This window comes from Acomys russatus, chromosome 25, assembly GCF_903995435.1.
Source record: "Acomys russatus chromosome 25, mAcoRus1.1, whole genome shotgun sequence".
In the NCBI taxonomy this organism is placed as follows: domain Eukaryota; kingdom Metazoa; phylum Chordata; class Mammalia; order Rodentia; family Muridae; genus Acomys; species Acomys russatus.
Window position 1 is genome coordinate 43,342,125 of NC_067161.1, and position 20,912 is coordinate 43,363,036.

Sequence of the window (20,912 nt, forward strand, 5' to 3'; positions counted from 1 at the left end):
TTTTTTTTCCCCCGAGACAGGGTTTCTCTGTGTAGCCTTGGCCATCCTGGACTCACTTTGTAGACCAGGCTGGCCTCGAACTCACAGGGATACGCCTGCCTCTGCCTCCCGAGTGCGGGGATTAAAGGCGTGCGCCACCACGCCCGGCTCAATTGAAGTTTTTTTGTTTTGGTTTTTGGCTTTTCGAGACAGGGTTTCTCTGTGTAGCATTGGCTGTCTTGGACTCACTTTGTAGACCAGGCTAGTCTCGAACTCACATTGATCCGCCTGCCTCTGCCTCCCCAGGGCTGGGATTAAAGGTGTGCGCCACCACTGCCGGGCTACAATTGAACCGTTGGGCACTGGGTTTGATGTCATGTAGAGAAAGGGTGGGGTTGTGAACACATTCTTACCTGCAAATAGGGTTTGAGCCTTCTTGAATATTGGAAATTCCCAAGGGGAAAGCTAAAGACAGTCATGAGTTCTGTGAGATATTATCAAAGTGACAATCCTGTTAGGTCCCTGCTTTCCAGTACATCCTTATGACACTGTCTTTCTCCTTCATTGCTCACTTCCCCTCGGTAGGGCTAACTGCACTGTGGAGCTGCATGCTCCTCCCCCACCCCACGTCCTTTTTTTTTTTTTTTTTTTTTTAGAGCTTTGGCTGTCCTGGAACTCACTATGTAGACCTGGCTGGCCTCTGCCTCCTGAATGAATGCTGGCTTTTAAAGGCATGCACCACCAGGCATGGCTCTCTCTTTTATTTATTTATTTTTATGTTTTGTTATGTTGGTGTGGGCAAGGGTAGATGTGGAGTGTGTTCCTCATTGGTCTCAGCTTAACTGAATTCAGCAATTCAGCCAGCTTGCCTGGCTTGCAAGGCTCTTGTCTCTGCCATTCCTTGCTGAAATTAAAAGATATACCTCAGTGTCTGGCTTTATGTGTGGATACTGGGGATCTGAATTTAGAGCCTCCTGGGCCTGGGTGTGGGGCAAGGCCTTTGCTGAGTGAGCTGTTTCCTTGTCCCTCTTTTTATTTATTTGTTTGTTTGTTTATTGAGACAGAGTATTTTCTTTTCTTTTTTTCTTTTCTTTTTTTTTTTTTGTTTTTGTTTTTTTTTTGTTTGTTTTTTGAGACAGGGTTTCCCTGTGTAGTCTTCACTGTCCTAAACGCACTTTGTAGACCAGGCTGGCCTCGAACTCACGGCGATCCACCTGCCTCCCGAGGGCTATGATTAAAGGTGTACGCTGCCACGCCCAGCCCGGGCTGTTTCCAATCTCTGTGTAACTTCTGAGCCTCATGCTCCTCCTTTTATATTTTTGGTTGTGAGCCCGGCCTCTGAAGGCTGAGCCATCTTTCAAGCCCACTCCTACTTTTCTTTTTACAATTTACTTTATTAACTTATTACTTATTTTCTGTGTATGAGGGTGCACCACGTGTGTGCTTGCAGAGGTCAGAACACATGAACTCCTCTAGAACTGGAGTTACAGAGGGTTGTGAGGCACCATGTAGTGCTGGGCCTTGAACCCTGATCCTCTGGAAAAGCAACCAGTGCTCTTAACCTCTGAGCCATCTCCCTAGCACCTGGCCTTGGCTAGCTGCAGGTAGCTTATGCTCTGCTGGGCATACAAGCCAGAGCCTAGTGCAAGGTAAACTAGGGCTCTATTTACTGCATTTTATCCCCAGCTCCTGCTCTCATATTCTCAATGTCACCCTTCTCCAGGTCCCAGCCAGACCCTACCCCGCTGTGGTATGAGAGGGAGGGGAGCCTTAATATCTCCATCTCCACAGACGGTCCAGCAGTAAGGCACATCCTCCTCTCTCAAGATGACTTCACCCTCCAGCCCTCCAGCTTTTAGGCTGGAGACATCAGACGGAGACCAAGAAAGCAGTGCCGAGGTGAACCAAGGGAAACATGAGCCGCCCCCCATGGAATCACCTTTCCAGGGCGAGGACCGGAATTTCTCCCCTCAGATCAAAGTGAATCTCAACTACAGGAAGGGACTAGGTCCCAGGTAAGACAGTGGGTGGAGATGGGACAAGAGCAGCTCCCGCATAGCACTCCAAGTCACCCAGGGGCCAGTCTGTCGCAACTGGCTCTTCCTCATAGCCTAGCTAGATTGACTGCTCTCTAAAGTTACCCCTTCCAGAATGTTCTCTGTTCTTGGCCTTGTGCCAAGATTGTGCTTTTGGTAGGGATACCCTCATCCCATACCAAGGGGGCAACTGACAATCAAATATCCCTTGTTGATGTTTTGGCTCCCGCCCACTATGGTCCCGGTGGAAGCTGACAGTGGTAGGTGGATTACATAGTGAATCCAGGGAGAGAGAGTCAAAGATGTCTGGAAACGGCTTAGGTGCATCTCTGCTTTGCTCCACGGGTGACACAGTCACTCAGGACCCTGAGAACCGGGGACAATGGGCTTCCCCCTATAGTCATCTCTGCTTTGAGTCCCCTGTGTTCCAGCTACCAATTCAGACAGTGAGCCTGGGGAGTGCCTGCGTCTAGTCCTGCTAGACACTGCCCCTGGCTTCCCAGAATCCTCATGGGCCAGCAAGACTGCCAGGAAAGCCCATGTCTCCCTGCTCAGGCTCCCGAGACGTGGCCATCAGCCTTGGCACACTGTGTCATTTGTGCCAGAGAGCTGTTGCTAGATTCAGTGACAAGCACATTCAGGTTTTAAGCACATTCAGATTAACGGGAGGCATCCGTGGGTAGCAGGGCTGGCCTAGTAGAGACAGACTGGGCTCCACGATGCCCTTTGCAGCCCTAGTCTATACCTTTCTTTGCTTCCCTATCCCAAGGCCACGCTTGCTACCCTGGTGGCAGGAAGCACTGTCCAAGTGGCCATATTTTCCAAGCAGACAGACCACAGGGTTTCGGCAGAGGCCCTCATGGCCATGTGGCCATTTGGGTAACTGGGTTGAGTGATGCTCTCTAGCCAGAACGGCACAGACACATCCCTGTGTGGTGTTGCAGATGTGAGCGCTGGCTTTAAATACAGCTTCAAGTGTGGCTGATCCTATGTGCCAGAGTCATCCGTCCTTCCTGGGTCAGCTCACTCCACAGATTTGCTTGCTTGCTTGCTTGCTGTTTTAAGATGAATCTTGCCATCTAGCCCAGACTAGCCTCCAATCTGAGGTGATCCTCCTCCTTCTGCTTTGAGCGTGGTGGGACTCCAGGCATGAGCTACCACACCTAGCTTTCCACAGATTTTTGTTTTGTTTTTCGAGACAGGGTTTCTCTGTGTAGCCTTGGCTGTCCTGGACTCGCTTTGTAGACCAGGCTGGCCTCGAACTCATGGCAATCCACCTGCCTCTGCCTCCCGAGTGCTGGGATTAAAGATGTGCGCCACCACCACACAGTTCGTATCATCTTTTCATAGTTCCAGGGGCCCCAGAATTAGGTAGGCCTAGGCCTAAGAATGCATTGCCTGGAGTCGTTTGGGGACTCAGTGCTGCATGTCAGGCCTGCTGTATGGACTGAGCGCTTTGTTTCATGATACTTCCTTGGAGCCTTATAACAACCTGCAAATATTTCTATCTTTTTTGTTAATTTGTTTGTTGTTTTGTTTTTACGCAGAGAGGGTTTCTCTCTGTGTGGCCTTGGCTGTCCTGGACTCGCTTCAAAGAGGAAAACAGATTGAGAGAGGTTAATTAGCCTGCAAAGGAGACAGAGCTACACAACTGTCCCCATCACAGGCTCACAGACAACGCCAGATTGTGTCCGTGAGCCACAAGAGGCCTCCTTTGGGCTCCATAGAAGAGATTTCCCAGAAGTGTGGCTTCCCAGTAAAGCCATGGGCAGCATGTGATAGCTAGTGCTGGGTGGACATGGTAGTCTATCTCTGGGAAACATCCTGCTTGCCCAGCCCAGCCCCTCTCTTGGGGTTGAGATGGGGCCTGGTTTTAGGCAGCCCCCATGGCAGCTCCAGTTGTGCTCTATGTGACTTTGGGTAAGCTGCTTTGCTTGTTTGCCTAGTGGAGAAAAAGGACAATTCACTACAGGGAGGGCTGAAGAGCAGGTTAACAGGGCACAAACTCCTCTCAACTAATGAACTGGTGGTTTCTGAGAGGAGAGCCTCTCTCAGGCTTTTTACTGGGCCTGGGGACAAACCCGGGGCTTTATGCAAACCAGTCAAGCACTTTACTGCTGAGCCATGTACCTGCATCCTCTCCATCCCTGACGCCATTTCATCTTCGAAGCCAGTGACTCATGCACCACTTAGTCTGCAGGCACCACATACAACCCTGTCCAAAACTGCGCAGACGTTCAAGGGCCACTATAAGGTGTGAGAGCTGAAATGACTCCTATGGCTAACGGGTCTTTGGAAAGATGACAAACTTGATGCTGAAAATTGCCTGGAATGAGTAGAGCCACAGTATTGCCACAGACTAAAGCCCCCAATGTGTTTCTCCTCACCAGGAGCTCTGAGCTTTTGGAGCCCTAGGAGAGAGAAGCCCTTGAAAGAGTTCCTGTGTAACCTGCGGGTGTGCGGTGCTGCAGGAGTACCTGACAACGCTTCCATGCATGAGAAAGCTTTGTGCAGGAGCGATTGTGGCCTTTCTCTAACATGAGAAACATTTTTCACAGCCAGCAGGACCCAAACCGATTTGACCGTGACCGACTCTTCAGTGTGGTCTCCCGGGGTGTCCCAGAGGAGCTGGCTGGACTGCCAGAATACCTAAGCCGGACCAGCAAGTACCTCACGGATTCAGCATACACAGGTAGCTCCTGCCTTGTGGTGTCCTTTGTGCCCAGGATCAGAGAGGCAGCTGTTCTCACAGCTGGAGAGATGGCTCAGAGGTTGAGAGCATTGATTATTCTTTCAGAGGACCTGATTAGACTCCCAATACCCACATGGAAGCAGTTCCAGGAGATCCAATCCCTTTTTTTCTAGCCTTCATGGGCCTGCATGCATTATAAAATAAAAATTAAATTAAAAAGTAAAAAAAAACAAAAAACAAAACAAAACAAAAACCAAAAACATCTGGGGCATGATACCAGCACTCAGGAAGCAGAGGCAGGCAGATCTCTGTGAATTTGAGGCCGGCCTGGCTTACAAAGAGAGTTCCAGGACAGCCAGGGCTCTGTTACACAGAGAAACCCTGTCTTGAAAAACCAACCAGCCAAACAACAACAACAACAACAATCCTCAAAAAATAAACACACACACACACACACACACACAAAATCCAAAGGGAAAAAATATGTGTACTCTAGAAGATTCAAATGGTAAAGAAATACGTGAAGCTGGGGGAAAAACAAAACAAAACCAAAGCCGGAGGTAGTGGCACATGCCTTTAATTCCAGCACTCTGGAGGCAGAGGCAGGAGGATCTCTGTGAGTTTGAGGCCAGCTAAGGCTACACAGAGAAACGCTGTCTGGAAAAACAAACAAAGAAACAAACAAAAAAGATCTTGTCTAAAGAAAAAAAAAAAAAAAAAAAAAAAGATTGGAAAAAAAAAAAAAAAAAAAAAAAAAAGCCAAAACCAGCCTGTCATCTGGGCCTGCTAATAGCTTGGCATCTCTTCAGGATTAAAAAAAAAAAAAAAAAATAGACATATAAAGAGCTGCCATACACAATAACTTATAATATGCTACTACACGCCTCTCCACTGGATACACTGAATTTATTTATTCGGTTGTTGAGATGGGATCTCACCATGCAGCTCAGACTTGACTTAGTCTCCCGACATAACCTCCTGAATGCTGCAAGGCATGAGCTGCCGCACCTAGCTTCATGGTGCAGGGGTTTCCTTGGTGTAGACAGGCCATCATTGAACCAACCACTGCCTGTATACAACTGCTTGGATTGTTTGAGGCCAGACTGGTCTGCAGAGCCAGTCCAGGACAGCCAAGGCTATTCGAGAAACCCTGTTTCAAAAAACTAAAACAATCCAAGAAGAGACTTGATACCCTATGAGCATATACAAGGGGAGGAGGTCCCCCTCAGTCACAGTCATAGGGGAGGGGAGTAAGGGGAAAATGGGAGGGAGGGAGGAATGAGAGGATACAACGGATGGGATAACAATTGAGATGAAATATGAATAAATTAATAAAATATATTAGAAAACCAAAACAACAACAAGAAACCCACACAGAGATAATGTATTGAATTATGTTGCCTGGCATAGTGGCGCACGCCTTTAATCCCAGCAACTCAGGAGGCAGAAGCAGGTGGATCTCTGTGAGTTCGAGGCTGGCTTGGTCTACAAAGTGAGTCTAGGACAGTGAGAAACCCTGTTTCAAAAAAAAAACTAAAACTAAAAAATAAAAATAAAAATAAAGAATTTTAAAACTTGGTGTTAGGGTAGAAATTGTAATCAGGCCTGTTGGTATGTTATTGCCTATGCTCTGGAGCCTTAATATCTTGCAACCAAGTTGTGTTGTCACCAGTTGATTATAGCAGCCACCTTTTCTTATCCTCCCACGGGGTTCTCTGGAGCCTGAGTTTGCTGTACAAACTGGCAGATGGTCCAGCCTTCTTGGGTCTGAGTATTGCCTGTGCCTTCCCTTCTCTCCTTGCAGAGGGCTCCACTGGAAAGACGTGCCTGATGAAGGCTGTGCTGAACCTCCAGGACGGGGCCAACGCCTGCATCCTGCCGCTGCTGCGGATCGACAGGGAGTCTGGCAATCCTCAGCCCCTCGTCAACGCCCAGTGCATCGACGACTTCTACCGAGGCCATAGCGCACTGCATATTGCCATAGAAAAGCGGAGCCTGAACTGCGTCAAACTGCTGGTAGAGAACGGAGCCAATGTTCACATCCGGGCCTGTGGCCGCTTCTTCCAAAAGCACCAAGGAACTTGCTTCTATTTTGGTGAGGGAGCTTTTCTCAGTTGAGGTACAGAGTGGGTAAAGCTTCGTCCAAGGTCACGTGGTTAGTGACAGGCTGACTTAGCCCCAGTCTGCCTGCTTTTAACCACATCACAACTTGTTTAAAGAGACGTTTAATCCTCTGTTAGCTAAAGAAACTCAGCATGAACCCAGGTCTAGGCTGAGGAGAGGATGGGCTGCAAGAACCTGGCTGTGAACCGGGCGTGGTGGTGCACTCCTTTAATCCCAGCACTCGAGAGGCAGAGGCAGGCGGATCGCTGTGAGTTCGAGGCCAGCCTGGTCTACAAAGCAAGTCCAGGACAATCAAGATAGCATAGAGAAACCCTGTCTCGAAAAACAAAACAACAACAACAAAAAAAGAACAGCAGGCAGACTCGGTGTAGCTCAGCGGTGCAGAGGGCCCTGGGTTCAACTGTTTCAAGTTACGTGTGTGTGTGGTGTAGAGATAAATACTTGTTCATGTGTGTGCCAGTGAGGGTGGAGGCCAGAAGTTGATTTTAGATATTTTCTCCACCCCCTCTGCATTCTGTTTTCCGAGACAGGGTTTCTCTGTGTAGTCCTGGCTGTCCTGGAACTTGCTTTGTAGACCAGGCTGGCCTTAAACTCAGAGTTCCTTCTGCCTCTACCTCCTGGGTGCCAGGATCAAAGGCTTACGCCACCATGTCCTGCTGTGGCGGTCACTTTATTAAATGACCTATTGCCCTATCACCCTGGGTTCCATTTTTAACACCTCTCCCCAAATCCTCAAAACAAATATATAAATGACAGCAACAAGACCTGACTCACAACTACCACCAAAAAACAAACCAAACAGCACTTGGGAGGCAGAGGCAGGCAGATTGCTGTGAGTTTGAGGCCAGCCTGGTCTACAAAGTGAGTCCAGGATGGCCAAGGCTACACAGAGAAACCCTGTCTCGAAAAACCAACAAAACAAAACAAAGGCAAAATAAATAAATAAATAAAATAAAAGCAAAACAGGCAAAAAAATAAACAAATAACAACAAAAGCAACCTACCAAGTCAAAACCAACCTGAAGAAGCAGAATTCTAATTAAGGGGAAGTGACTGTATTAGAAATGTAAACAGACCCCTGTCTCAAAAAAACCATAAAAAAACAAAACAAAACAGAAATGTAAAGAGGCAAGGTGGGGTGGGGGTGGGGTGGATCTGGTCGGCTGCCTCTTATTCCCCGAGATCTGCTTCCACAGGCGAGCTACCTCTTTCTCTGGCTGCATGCACCAAGCAGTGGGATGTGGTGACCTACCTCCTGGAGAACCCACACCAGCCTGCCAGCCTGGAGGCCACCGACTCCCTGGGCAACACCGTCCTGCACGCTCTGGTAATGATTGCGGATAACTCGCCTGAGAACAGTGCTCTGGTAACCCACATGTACGATGGGCTTCTCCAAGTGGGGGCCCGCCTCTGCCCCAAAGTGCAGCTGGAGGAAATATGCAACCATCAAGGCCTCACACCCCTGAAGCTAGCTGCCAAGGAAGGCAAAATTGAGGTGAGTGCTGCCCTTAGCCCTGCCTCTCTTGGCTGCAGATGGATTCAGGCAGACAATTCACACATAGATATAGTGCGTTCTGGTTCCTCTCACCCTGGGCCCTTCATTATCTCCGTCCCTTCCCTGTCAATGTTGGCCCCTTACATTCCTTTCTCACGTTCAACTCTTTTTCTTTTGTCTTGTTTAGCTGAGTTTAACCAGGGCCATTTGTGCCGGTTATCGGTTTCAAACTATCCACTGGTACCATTGGTACTTGGGAGGCTCACAGGATGCCAGTGACTGCCTCTCCCCGAGGATGTACCAGTAGAAAATAGTTCAGTAGGATGGGAAAGGTCTTCTGAGTCCTTTCTTTCCAAATTGTGCTTTCTGTTGAAAGGCTCAGTCTTCTCCACCTCACCTCCCACCCCCCAGACAGGGTTTCTCTGTGTAGCCTTGGCTGTCTTGGACTCCCTCTGTAGAACAGGCTGGCCTCGAACTCAATGGCCACCTGCCTGGCTCTGCCTCTGGAGGGCTGGGATTAAAGGCGTGTGCCACCGAGGCGGGCTCGACAGGCCCAGTCTTGTGTAGGCTTAGTGCTGTACAACTACTGCAGGCTGAAGATCGTGGTTTCAACGGCTATGTTATTATATACAGAGCAGAGCATTTTGCAGCCCTTTTCCCATCTCCTGGCTCTAATATTATTTCCAGCCTTCTCCTCTGAAATGTTCCCTGAGCCTGGGGTAGAGTAGTGTAAACGTCATGTGTAGGGCAGAGCGCTCAATGGTCACTTTTTCTCGGCACCCTGAGCTGCCACGAGTCTCTGCGTTTACTTCTGTTCCTTACAAAAAGAAGCTCTCTGATCATGGATGGGCACAGTATTTGTTTACAGGTCTAGATATAACTATTCAGAAGGCGGCTGGGTGCCACGCTGCTGTAGATAAACAACTATATAGTGAGTTTGCCTATTAGAGCCTAAGACCCTCCTCAGCGGTGGAATTCCAAACACTGGGAGTATTCTTAAAATTGAATGAGTCTTTTTCTTTTCTTTTCTTTCTCTTTTTAAGACAGGGTTTCTTTTCTCTGTGTAGCCTTGGCAGTCTTAGACTCAGACTCACTTTGTAGACCAGGCTGGCCTCGAACTCACAGAGATCTGCCTGCCTCTACTGCCCCAGAGTGCTGGGATTATAGTGTGCACCACCATGTCTGGCTTGCCTTTCTTTCTTTGTTTCTCTCCTTCTCCCTCTCCCTCTCACTCCTCCTCTCTCCCTCCTCTTCTCTCTCCCTCCTCTTCTCTCTCTCTTTTGTTATTAGGAGACAATGTTTTTTGGTTTTCTGTTTTTGGTTTTTTGAGACAGGGTTTTTCTGTGTTACAGCTCTGGCTGTCCTAGAACTCACTTTGTAGTCCAGGCTGGCCTCAAACTCACAGAGATCCACCTGCCTCTGCCTCCCAAGTGCTGGGATTAAAGGCATGTGCCACCACCGCCTGGCAGAGAGAATTTAAAAAAAAAAAAAAAGACTTTTTGTTTTATGTGCACAAGTGCTTTGCATGCTTGTACATATGTGCCCTGGGAGAATGTCTGCTGCCTGTGGCGGGCAGAGAAGGGCGTGGAACTGCAATTACAGAGGATCCAAGCTGCCACATGGGTGCTGAGAACTGATCTGGATCTTCTGCAGAAATAGAAGGTGCCCTTAAGACCCTTTGTGATCTTTCCAGGTCCCCAGGAGACAGCTACGTTAGTCACTGCACTGCTGCTGTAATAAAACATCGTGACCAAGGCAACTTAGAGAAGGAAGGGGATAGGATTCCAGAGGGATGGAATCCCTCTGGTGTGGTGCTGGACCAGCAAGTAGGGAGAGCTCAGCAGCCAAGCAGGAAACAAAAGAGCAAACTGGGAATGGCACTGGACTTTTACAGCTCAAAGCCCACCTGCAGTGACATCCAGGCCCCAGAAAGGCCACACCCACCATACCCACCCTAACTGCACCACCAGCCTGGTAGGACAAAGTATTTAAACACCTGAGCCTCTGAGGGACATTTTCATTCACACTAACAGGACAGCTTTTCCCCTGTGTTTTCTCTAATTTGTATGAGTCTTGCTATTAGATTTTCTGCATATTTGTTTGTTGTTTTCTGAGATAGGGTTTTCCTGTTCAGCTCTGGCTGTCCTGGAACTCGCTCTGTAGACCAAGTTGGCCCTAACCTCAGAGATAGCCTGCCTCTGCTTCTCCAGTGCTGAGATTAAAGGTGTGCATCACCACTGCATGGCTGATTTTCTGCAGGTCTTGTCCATTGTGACAGTCACTTTTTTTTTTCTCTTGTTGTAAGCTTTAAAAAAATAAAATAGGGGGCTGGAGAGATGGCTCAGAGGTTAAGCACATGGACTGCACTTCTGGAGGTCCTGAGTTCAAGTCCCGGCAACCACATGGTGGCTCACAACCATCTATAATGTGATGTGATGCCCTTTTCTGGCCTGCAGGTGTACATGCAGGAAGAACACTGTATACAAAAATAATAAATAAATCTTTAAAAAAAAAAAATAAAATAAAATAAAATAAAATAATAATTTCCTGTAATCCCAGCACTTGGGAGGTAGAGACAGGCAGATCTCTGAGTTCTAGGCCAGCCTGGTCTACAAAGCAAGTCCAGAACAGCCAAGGCTCCACAGAGCAACCCTGTCTTGGAAACCGCCCAAAAAATGTTATTTATTTATGTATTTATTTTTGTTTTTTTGAGACCTGACTTATAAGAGTTTTAATACTATTTCCTGCTCTCACCTCCAGCTGCTCTTATTGGAGTGTGTGCACTTTTCTTTGTTGTCTAAAGGCTTGGCCAGGGCTGCAGGAATGGCTCAGGGGTTGAGAGCACTGGCTGCTAGTCCAGAGGACCAGAATTTGATTTCTGGCACACATACAATGGCTCACAACTGTCTATAACTCTAGTCCCAGGGGGTCTGATACCCTCTTATGTCCTCTGTGGGCACTCACTGCACATATGTGACGCAGTTGAAACACCCATACGCACATTTAAAACAAACAAACAAACATCTCGAAAGGCCTGGCTCTGTGGCCTGTGGAAGCTGCCTCCCAATCTGCATCCTCCTTGTCCTCATTCCTCGTGTGTGAAATCAAAAGACTTCTTCACCTGTTTTGGAGTCGGGACCCTTCTTAGTCTTTAAACGTTCTGTATCCTGACTACAGAAGCGCACACACAGGCATAGCTTGTGATCTCTGATTTCAAATCCCCCCAGCTGGGATCTCTGTGCTATCTATCTGAGGAACTCAGGAACGAAATCCTAAAAAAAAAAAAAAAAAAAAAGAAAGAAATCCCTGGGGCAGGATGGGAGAAGAAAGAGCCAGCCTGCCCACCAGCCTGTGCATATGTTGGAATGTAAACCTGACAGTTGACCTTTGGTTGGGTGTACATAAGAGCTGAGCCGTGCTAGGACCTATGTCCTCTGCAGGGGCTCAATGTTGCCCAGCCCTGACACACAGCATTACTGCAGGGAGGGTAACTAGCAGATGAGCTTATGGGAGTGCTCTGCAGATTTTCAGGCACATCCTGCAGCGGGAATTCTCAGGACAGTACCAGCCCCTTTCTCGAAAGTTCACCGAGTGGTGCTACGGTCCTGTCCGGGTATCACTGTACGACCTGTCCTCTGTGGACAGCTGGGAGAAGAACTCAGTGCTGGAAATCATCGCCTTTCATTGCAAGAGCCTGGTGAGTCCACGGGGCTGTCCACTAGGTCTGCCTGGTGGCTCTGGCTGAGGGCAAGCCCACATCACTTCACAGGACAAGGGCTGGAATGAAGGCAGGTGGGGGGCACTATTCAGGGACCCTGGGTCTGGAAACTGGTTCCCCATTTGCTCCTCTCCGTTTCCCTTGGCCCTCCGTGGAGCCCGCCACGAAGTAGGTACTTGTCATACCATCTATCCAGCTGTGCCGTCCCCACACTGTGCTTTTGGCTCTCCCTCCCCACCTCCTCCCCCCCAGCATCGGCACCGCATGGTGGTCTTAGAGCCACTGAACAAGCTTCTGCAGGAGAAATGGGATCGGCTCATCCCGAGGTTCTTCTTCAACTTCGCCTGTTACTTGGTCTACATGATCGTCTTCACCATAGTTGCCTACTACCAGCCTTCCCTGGAGAAGGCAAGAGCGGGGGTGGGGGGTGGGGGGGCGGTCCTGGGGGCACACCTGCTTGCAGCAACCCTGGAGTGAGAAGGGCCAAGGAGCAGCATCCCATCCTGCCAAAGAGGACACTGAGGCTTAGGTGGCTTCAGGGGTGTACCCAGAGCTCTTCTGGAAACAGTCTCCTAGGGTGACTACAGCAATGTGTTAAGTCATGGCTGCTCACACCAGCCTCTAGGGTGAAAGACTGCCACCCTCAGTTTACTATTGAGGTGAGGGAGAGGCATGGAAAAGTTGACTGTATTACCTAAGGGGATAAAAAACTCATCGGTAGAGATGACTTGAACCCAGAAAATCTGGCTCCAAGCCCAATACAAATAACGACTGTATCCTATGCTTCTAAGGGACTGGGGTCAGGGTCCGTGTCCCCTCTGATGCTCAGGGTAGCCTCTCCGTAGTGTAGGTTCACAATCATCCCCTGAGGCTCTTGGGCAGCTAGCTGTTGGGGATGGGACCCAAGACTTTAGGCCTTATGGAAGTGTTTGTCTCTTCAGCCAGCCATACCCTCATCAAAAGCGACTTTTGGGGAATCCATGCTGCTGCTGGGCCACATCCTGATTCTGCTTGGGGGCATTTACCTCCTGTTGGGCCAGGTAAGGAGTCCTTCCTATTTCTCCACCTTATGTAGCTCCCAGTCAATGAAGAAGCAAACGGGGAGCTTCTACAGGGAGCTAAGCATACTGTCTTCACTGCAGGGAAACAGAGCTCCATGCCCACCCTCAACAGAGTGGAGATTTCTGGGCCCTGCCTTCTCGGGCCCTGGGGCTCTTCTTGCTATGCTTTCTGAGGGACCTGTGGGGATGGCAGATGGTTTCTGTGTTTCTTGTAGTGCAGGCTCTGCTCCATTAGAAATTAAGTCGGAAGGCCCTGACTCATGTCCTTCAGCCAGCTGGGGCATTCCTCACTTGGGAGCACAGAAAGCAATTGGTCGGTGGGGCTCAATGCAGATCCCACGGCAAGCATCTCAGTCTGGAGGCAGACTTGCAGGAGGGACCTTCTCAGAAGGGGCAGAGTGCGGCACCAAACTCAGGTTGGCTAGATTATAGGATGCTACCCAGAATGCCAGGGAGAGGCAGAGAGAAAGGACCTTTCCTCTCTTCCTCCCTTCTGTGGCCCAGCATGAAGGCTCACCTTCTGGTCTGTAGGGATCAGGGGACCCCATGTTGTCCAAGCTGGCTTTGAATTCCTGAGTTCAAGTGATCTTCCTTTTTGAGCCTTCGAAGTAGCTGGGACTGAAGGTGTATGCACTTGGCTATGGATTTGGTTTGTTTGTTTGTTTGTTTTTTAATTTGTTTGTTTTTTTTATTTACCTTTACTTTAATGCGCATTTGTGTTTTGACTGAACATATGTCTATGAGCATCAGATCTTGGAGTTACAGACAGTTGCCATGTGGGTGCTGGGATTTGAACCTGGGTCCTCTGGAAGAGCACTTAGTGCTCTTAACCACTGAGTCATCTCGCCAGCCCTTGGCTGTGGATTTGTAAAGAGAATCAAAAGTTATCTTAGCTTTCAGAAGGGCTCGTGAGTGCCCCAGCTACAAGGCTAGTCCTTTGCTTAGGCATGGTGGTCCATGCCTGCAATCCCAGGTAACTGGGAGGCTAAAACAGTAGAACCCCAAGTTCAAGGACAGGTTGGGGTTACATCTTAGGGTTATCATGGCAGTGATGAAGCAACCGTGACCAAAAGCAACTGGGGCGAGGGGTGGGGGTGGGAACGTGGGGGAAGGGCTTATTTAGCTTACATTCAGGATACTGAATCATAGTTCACCGAAGGAAGCCAAGGAAGGAATTCAAAAGTGGCTGACACCTGGAGGCAGGAGCTGATGCAGAGGCCATGGAGAGGTGCTGCTTCCTGGCTTGCTCAGCCTGCTTTTCTATAGAACCCAGACCCATTATCCCAGGGGTGGCCCCACCCACAATGGATGGGGCCCTCCCCCGTCATTGGCTAATTAAGAAAATGTCCCACAGCCTTGCCTACAGCCTGATCTTACGGAGGCATTTTGTTAGTTGAAGTTCTTTCCTCCTAGATGACTCTGGCCTGTATCAAATCAAGTTGATGTAAAACTTAGCCAGGACAAACTACGTATTGAGGAGAGAGAGAGAGAGTGAGAGAGAGAGAGAGAGAGAGAGAGAGAGAGAGAGAGAGAGAGAGAGAGAGAGAGAGAGAGAATGTTAGTTTTAGCCACACCCCCCCCAAGTGGTGATAGCCAGGTTGCCATACCAGGAAGCAAGAAGTAGGGGACCCGGACTCCAGGCCACAGGGGCAGCATGGCTGCACTAGGAGCTGAAGAGCAAGTTTCAGGCCCTGACCTCTCTCCTCCACAGCTGTGGTACTTCTGGCGCCGTCGCCTGTTCATCTGGATGTCATTCATGGACAGCTACTTTGAAATCCTCTTGTACGTGAGTCTGAACTCCTTTTCCCATCCTGCCTCTGAGGTCTGGGTGTGGCAGATGTGGCAGAGTACACCAAGCTAGCTGTAGAGACTGGGACACAGGGACTCAAGTTGTTCTAGGTGGGGAAAGATGGGAGGATGGGAGTGTATGTCAGGCATGGGAGTCCCAGCCGCTGGGCAGCTTGGGCCCTTTCGTGTTCCCATCTTTGTGGACCCTCTTTCTATGTAGTGCCTCAAAATTTGAAGACACCCTTTGAGTCAGGTGTCATTATTACAAGTTGGAAGCCCAGAGCATAAATAAATAACTTGCCTATGATGAAGGCCAGGCTGTGATGGGTCCAGCTCCGGACAGATGGAGTGTGTCTGAGGTGGCAGGGGGAGTCAGTGGTGGTTGGCACAGTCTCATAGGAGTTGCGGGGATATGGCCAAGTGGCCTGGAAGTTGACCCAGATCTTGTCTCCCGCCCCCCCCCAACCTCCAGCCTTCTCCAGGCTCTACTCATAGTGCTGTCCCAGGTGCTGCGTTTCATAGAGACTGAGTGGTACCTGCCCCTGCTCGTGTCATCCCTGGTGTTGGGCTGGCTGAACCTGCTTTACTATACACGTGGCTTTCAGCACACAGGCATCTATAGTGTCATGATCCAGAAGGTGAGAGATGGGGGTGGACCAGCTACAGCCAGACTAGGGAGGGCTAGGCGCAACTCCTAGTAGACTCCTTCTGGCCTTATGAAGATGGAGCCACCCTCTACAGCTTAACCTGAGCAGAAGAGAGCACAAGCTGTTTGCCCATGTGCCATTTACCCAGACACTGACCCAATATGACTGCAGGTGTGGTTGTGCACGTAGCTGGACGGCTTCACACACACGCAGAAGCAGACGCAGACATTGGTTGGCAAGCAGTTAACATCTGAAACACATGGTGGCTTCAGATCAACTCGGACTTATTCATGTTCCTGAGCCCTGGGACATCGGGGCATTTGCTTGGGTCTGTGCCCATTTATTTCACAAGTGTTTGGGAGCACCCACTGTGGCCCAGGCTCTTTTCTAAATGTTGGGAACATAGCAGTGAACAAAACAGATATGGCTGCTCTTCTGAAGCTGGTGTTCCAGTGTGGGGAATGAAAAATGCTAAGAAAACAGCCCCGGATGTTGTTGACTATAAAACCCTGCAGAGGAAACACACAGGACAGTGTTAATGGAGGATGCCTGGGGCAGACGGCAGTTTACAGGGGATGGTGAATACAATCTTTCCTGAACAGGGTTGTTTCATTTTGGCTTGTTGAGACAGGGTTTCTGTGTGTAGCCCAGGCTGTCCTGGAGTTCATTCAGTAGACCAGGCTGGCCTCGACCTCAGATCCTCCTGCCTGTGCCTCCAGAGAGAGAGCTGGGATTAAAGGCGTGTGCCGCCATGCCAGGCTTGAAGAGGGGGCGGAAGTTGTCTTTTTATGCAGTGTAGAAGATGGACTCTGGGCCCGTTGTGTGGCACACCCCTGTAATCTCAGCACTCGGGAAGGCAGAGGCAGGTGGATCTCTGTGAGTTCAAGGCCAGCCTGGTCTAGAAAGTGAGTCCAGGACAGCCAAGGCTACACTGAGAAACCCTGTCTCAAAAACCATAAAGGAGGAGGAAGAGGAGGAATCTGGACCCCTATTCAAGCCAGGCAAGCATTCTACCACTGAGATTAGACCTCAGAGTCCATTAGTGGTGACCTGGAAGAATGAGTCAGCCACCTTACAGTGGAGGAGGAAGCATCCTCTTCAGAGGGAACAGTAAAATTGAAGGCAAAGAGCCAGAAGAAGTTGGGGCGGGGGGTGCTCAAGAACAGTCAGGGGATGAAGAGCCGAGGAGGCCAAGTGGGGTGGTGGGGGTGGGGTGGGGGAGGAGTAGGCAAGCAGTATGGGTCCCTGGGGTTTAAAAAATTCTGGCGAAATAGGGACTGGAGAGATGGCTCAGTGATTAGGCTCAAAGTCAGGCCCTTATGCATGCCGGCAAATACTTTCACCCACTGATCTGGAGGCAGTTTTTTTTCAAGGCTCCTTCTGCTCAGACTGACCTGTGCACACAGCCTGTGGAAGGGGTGTGGGTGCACAAGGGAACTCTATTTATGGCATCTGGGGTTAGAATGCTGTGGGCCATTCACCCGGGCTTCCCCCCTTGGGCTTGTGTATTCTAGGTCATTCTGCGAGACCTGCTCCGTTTCCTGCTGGTCTACTTAGTCTTCCTTTTCGGCTTTGCTGTAGGTAAAGACCTTTTTAAACTTTGCATGTGTGTGTTCATGTGTACTGTATGCATGTGTGTGAATGGGGGTCTGTGAGCTTGTGTGCATGCATGCAGAGAGACCTGAGCAGAAAGCTGGGTGTCTTCTGCTATTGCTCTCTGTCTTATTGCCTTGAGACAGTGCCTCTCACTGAACTGGAAGCTCACTGGGTTTTGCTTGTTTGTTTGTTTCCGAGACAGGGTTTCTCTGTGTAGCCTTGGCTGGCCTTGACTCACTTTGTTGACCAGGCTGGCTTCCAACTCACAGAGATCTGCCTGTGTCTGCCTCCCAGAGTGCTGGGATTAAAGAGGTGGGCCACTGTGCCCGGCCTGAAGCAAGCTGGTTTCTGACTAGCATGGTCAGGTGAACTCTAGGGATCTACCTGTCTCTGTGACGCTCAGCTTTAGAATTAAAAAAAAAATTTTTTTTTATTTTATGTGCATTGGTGTTTTGCCTGCATGTTTGTCTGTATGAGGGTGTCAGATCTTGGAATTACAGACAGTTGTGAGCTGCCATGTGGGTGCTGGGAATTGAACCCTGGTCCGTTGGAAGAGCAGTCAGTGCTCTCAGCCACTGAGCCATCTCTCCAGCCCCACAGCCTTAGAATTTTAAAATTACATTTATTTGTGTGTGTAGCTCAGAAGACAACTTATGAGAGGTTCTCTTCTTCCATTAAGTAGAACTTGGGGGATCAAATTGAGCTTGTCAGATTTGGAGGCAAACACCTTTACCTGACGTGCCATCTTGCCGGGCCTGTGCTCAGTTTTTTTGCATGGGGGCTAGAGATTCAAGCACAGGTCCTTATGTTCACAGCACAAGCACCTCTCTACCCACCAAGTCATCTCCTCAGTCCAAATACCCACTTCCGGCCGCCCCCTGCAGACTGCCTGGTGGGCCCCCGTAAACTTGAGACCAACCTCCCCACTTACTTATAGCCCTAGTGAGCTTGAGCCAGAAGGCCGGAAGTTCCAAAGCCTCTGAAGTTGACAATGCCACGGTGACAGAAAGTCCCGTGCTGGGCCAGGAGGAGGAAGAAGTCCCATATGAGGGCATTGTGGATGCCTCGCTAGAGCTCTTCAAGTTCACCATCGGCATGGGGGAGCTGGCCTTCCAGGAAAAGCTGCGCTTCCGCGGGGTGGTGCTGCTGCTACTGTTGGCCTACATCCTTCTCACCTACGTCCTGCTGCTCAACATGCTCATTGCCCTCATGAGCGAGACTGTCAACAGCGTTGCCACTGACAGCTGGAGCATCTGGAAGCTGCAGGTATTGCCAAGTGACCCTCCCAGCCCCTACCCAAGGGGAGGCTGCTGAGGGTCCAGGATCCAGGCACATGGGCACAGCCCAGCAGGACCAGCCCCTAGATCGTAGCCACTCGTTCCTGCATAGGGTTGTTGTGAGGGTCAGATAAGCTCAGGAGTATGAAACGTCCAGGACAGTGCCTGACACATAGTAGGTGTTCATTGAGTCTGTTGCCATGATCCCTTGGCATTATTATTGAGATAAGAGTCTCACTATGTGTATCCGACCAGCCTCCAATTCACAGCAATCCTGCCGCCTCAGTCTTGTGAGTGCAGGGATTACAGATGTGAGTTACCAGGGTTGAATACAAGCCTTCAATGCCTCTTGCCGATAGGGCCGTGCACTACAAATCCAGCAGGGGACAAGAAAAAGGTCCCTCCCTGAGGTCCACATGGGTAAAATATAGATAGATGTAGGAGGAGGCAAGAAAGCTGCAAAGGTCTGATGTGGCATCCCCTCACCCAGGCACAGAAGCATTAGCTGTGTCCTACCTGCCCAGAGAAGGGCTGTGTAGGTTTTGGTCTTGCTCTGGAGGTTGGACTCTGCTGCCAGGCTATTGGGCCATTTTCTCCTTGAGCCTCAAGTGCCAGCACCGGTGGGGTCTGTCATGCCCTGATGTGTGTATGTGTGGCTGAGAGAGGGGGGTGGGGATGGGATATGGTATGCAGTGCCTAAGAACACATCACTATTGAGTACCCCTTATGTGTTGACTTTTCAAACACCTCCTGAGGCATCTTTCCCTGAGATTCTGGGAGGATTGGAACCTTGTGCCCCACAGGAAAAATATTGCAGCTAGATCCCAGTTTGTGTGCTCAGCATATATACTGTAAATTTCTGTGAAGGCATCTTTTCCCCTTGCCCTGGGCTCTTCCTCCTCTAGGCAGGGTCCCGGGCCATGCTGTTTGATGTGTCCTTTGTCCCCAGAAAGCCATCTCTGTCTTGGAGATGGAAAACGGTTACTGGTGGTGCCGGAGGAAGAAGCACCGCGCAGGGAGGTTGCTGAAAGTCGGTACCAGGTGGGACGGTACCCCTGATGAGCGCTGGTGCTTCAGGTGAGTGGGCAGGGCAGGGCAGGGCCTGGCTGACTCAGGATAGTGTTCCTGAAAGGCTGCAGGAGCCAGGTGGGGTGGGAGAGGCAGAGCATGCTATCTGGGCAAGTAAGCTCAGGGATGCTGGATGTAAGAGATCCCTCTCTCCCACTCCCTCACCCTGCTGCCACCTCCTGTGCCTTAGCCTGTCTAGCCTGCCCTCTCAGTGGTATGGACTTAAGGTCCCTCCCTGGTGATTCCTGACTTCCAGTATTCTGGGGTCACCAAGGCTACCCTCATCCCTATAGCTCCCACATCCCCTTCCATGGAAACCCAGCTTTTTTTTTTTTTTTTTTTTTTTTTTCCCGAGACAGGGTTTCTTAATGTTATCTTGGCTGTCCTGGACTTACTTTGTAGACCAGGCTGGCCTCGAACTCACAGCAATCTCCCTGCCTCTGCCTCCCAAGTGCTGGGATTAAAGGTGTGCACCACCACACCTGGCTCGGAAACCAAGCTTTTCAATGTTCAGAGAAAACGGAATCAGCACGCAAGAGGAGGTGGTGACAAATGTCCAACCACAGCAGGCACCTTATGGGCAGCAGCTGAGCGGGGGGGAAAAGATGAGGCTTTACTCGTGACAAGCAGCCAAGAAAGAACCCAGAACGGGAAGCACAAAGATACATCTGATCTCACTCCCTGGCCTTTAGTCACTCTGGGAAACAGCTGGGGAGAAGGCACATCTGGCCTTAGGGGCCGTAATCAAGAGCCCCAGGGACAGAACTCGTGGGGTGTAGGTGGACTAGTGCCTTGTTAGCAGAGGGCAGAAGCAAAGAAAACAAAACCATCTTCTTCATTATCTGTACAGTCCACTGGGAGGAGGGGTGTGTGTGTGTGTGTGTGTGTGTGTGTGTGTGTGTGTGTGTGTGTGTGTGTGTGTGTGTGTGTGTGTGTGTGTTTTCCCTTCCCTGGGCAAAGCCTGCTGGGCTGCTGCAAGCTTCCCTGAACTGAACGTCAGAGCTGTTTTGTCAACCGCAGGGTGGAGGAAGTGAACTGGGATGCATGGGAGAAAACGCTTCCCACTATATCTGAGGACCCTTCAGGAGCCGGCATCACTGGTGAGTAGTAGCCTTGGGGCTAGAACCCTTGCTCCGGTTCTTGGAAGCATATGCTGTGGCTTTGCTGGCAACAACACAGCCTTTGAGAGGCCTGATGGGACTCAGAGCCCTGTCGTGTGGTTGCTTTGCAGCTGCGCCCACACCTGCTCCTCCTGTGGGGATTGGTGTCTTAGTCCCTTTCAGTTCCAAGCCCGCCCTGCTGGCTTGTCTGGGGGAAGATTCTCAGCTCTCAGCCCTCCTGCCTCACTGGCCTCTTGGCTGTCTTCTCTCTGCCCTGGTTATCAGTTGCACCCTTGGTCCAGGCCTGGGTGGATTTGGGTTCCCAGCAAGGG

At 50.1% G+C, this 20,912-nt stretch overlaps 1 protein-coding gene across 1 annotated transcript; it reads left to right on the forward strand.

The window, feature by feature from the left end:
* Window positions 1-1,795: 1,795 nt before the first annotated feature.
* On the forward strand, window positions 1,796-20,554 carry Trpv2 (transient receptor potential cation channel subfamily V member 2). The gene is made up of 12 exons (XM_051168474.1): window positions 1,796-1,994; window positions 4,574-4,707; window positions 6,512-6,802; window positions 8,027-8,325; window positions 11,849-12,022; window positions 12,296-12,451; window positions 12,985-13,083; window positions 14,816-14,886; window positions 15,365-15,530; window positions 17,054-17,120; window positions 18,073-18,401; window positions 20,501-20,554. Exons 1-12 carry the CDS (start codon window positions 1,807-1,809, stop codon window positions 20,552-20,554), a joined length of 2,028 nt encoding a protein of 675 aa, XP_051024431.1. The 5' UTR covers window positions 1,796-1,806.
* Window positions 20,555-20,912: the final 358 nt, after the last annotated feature.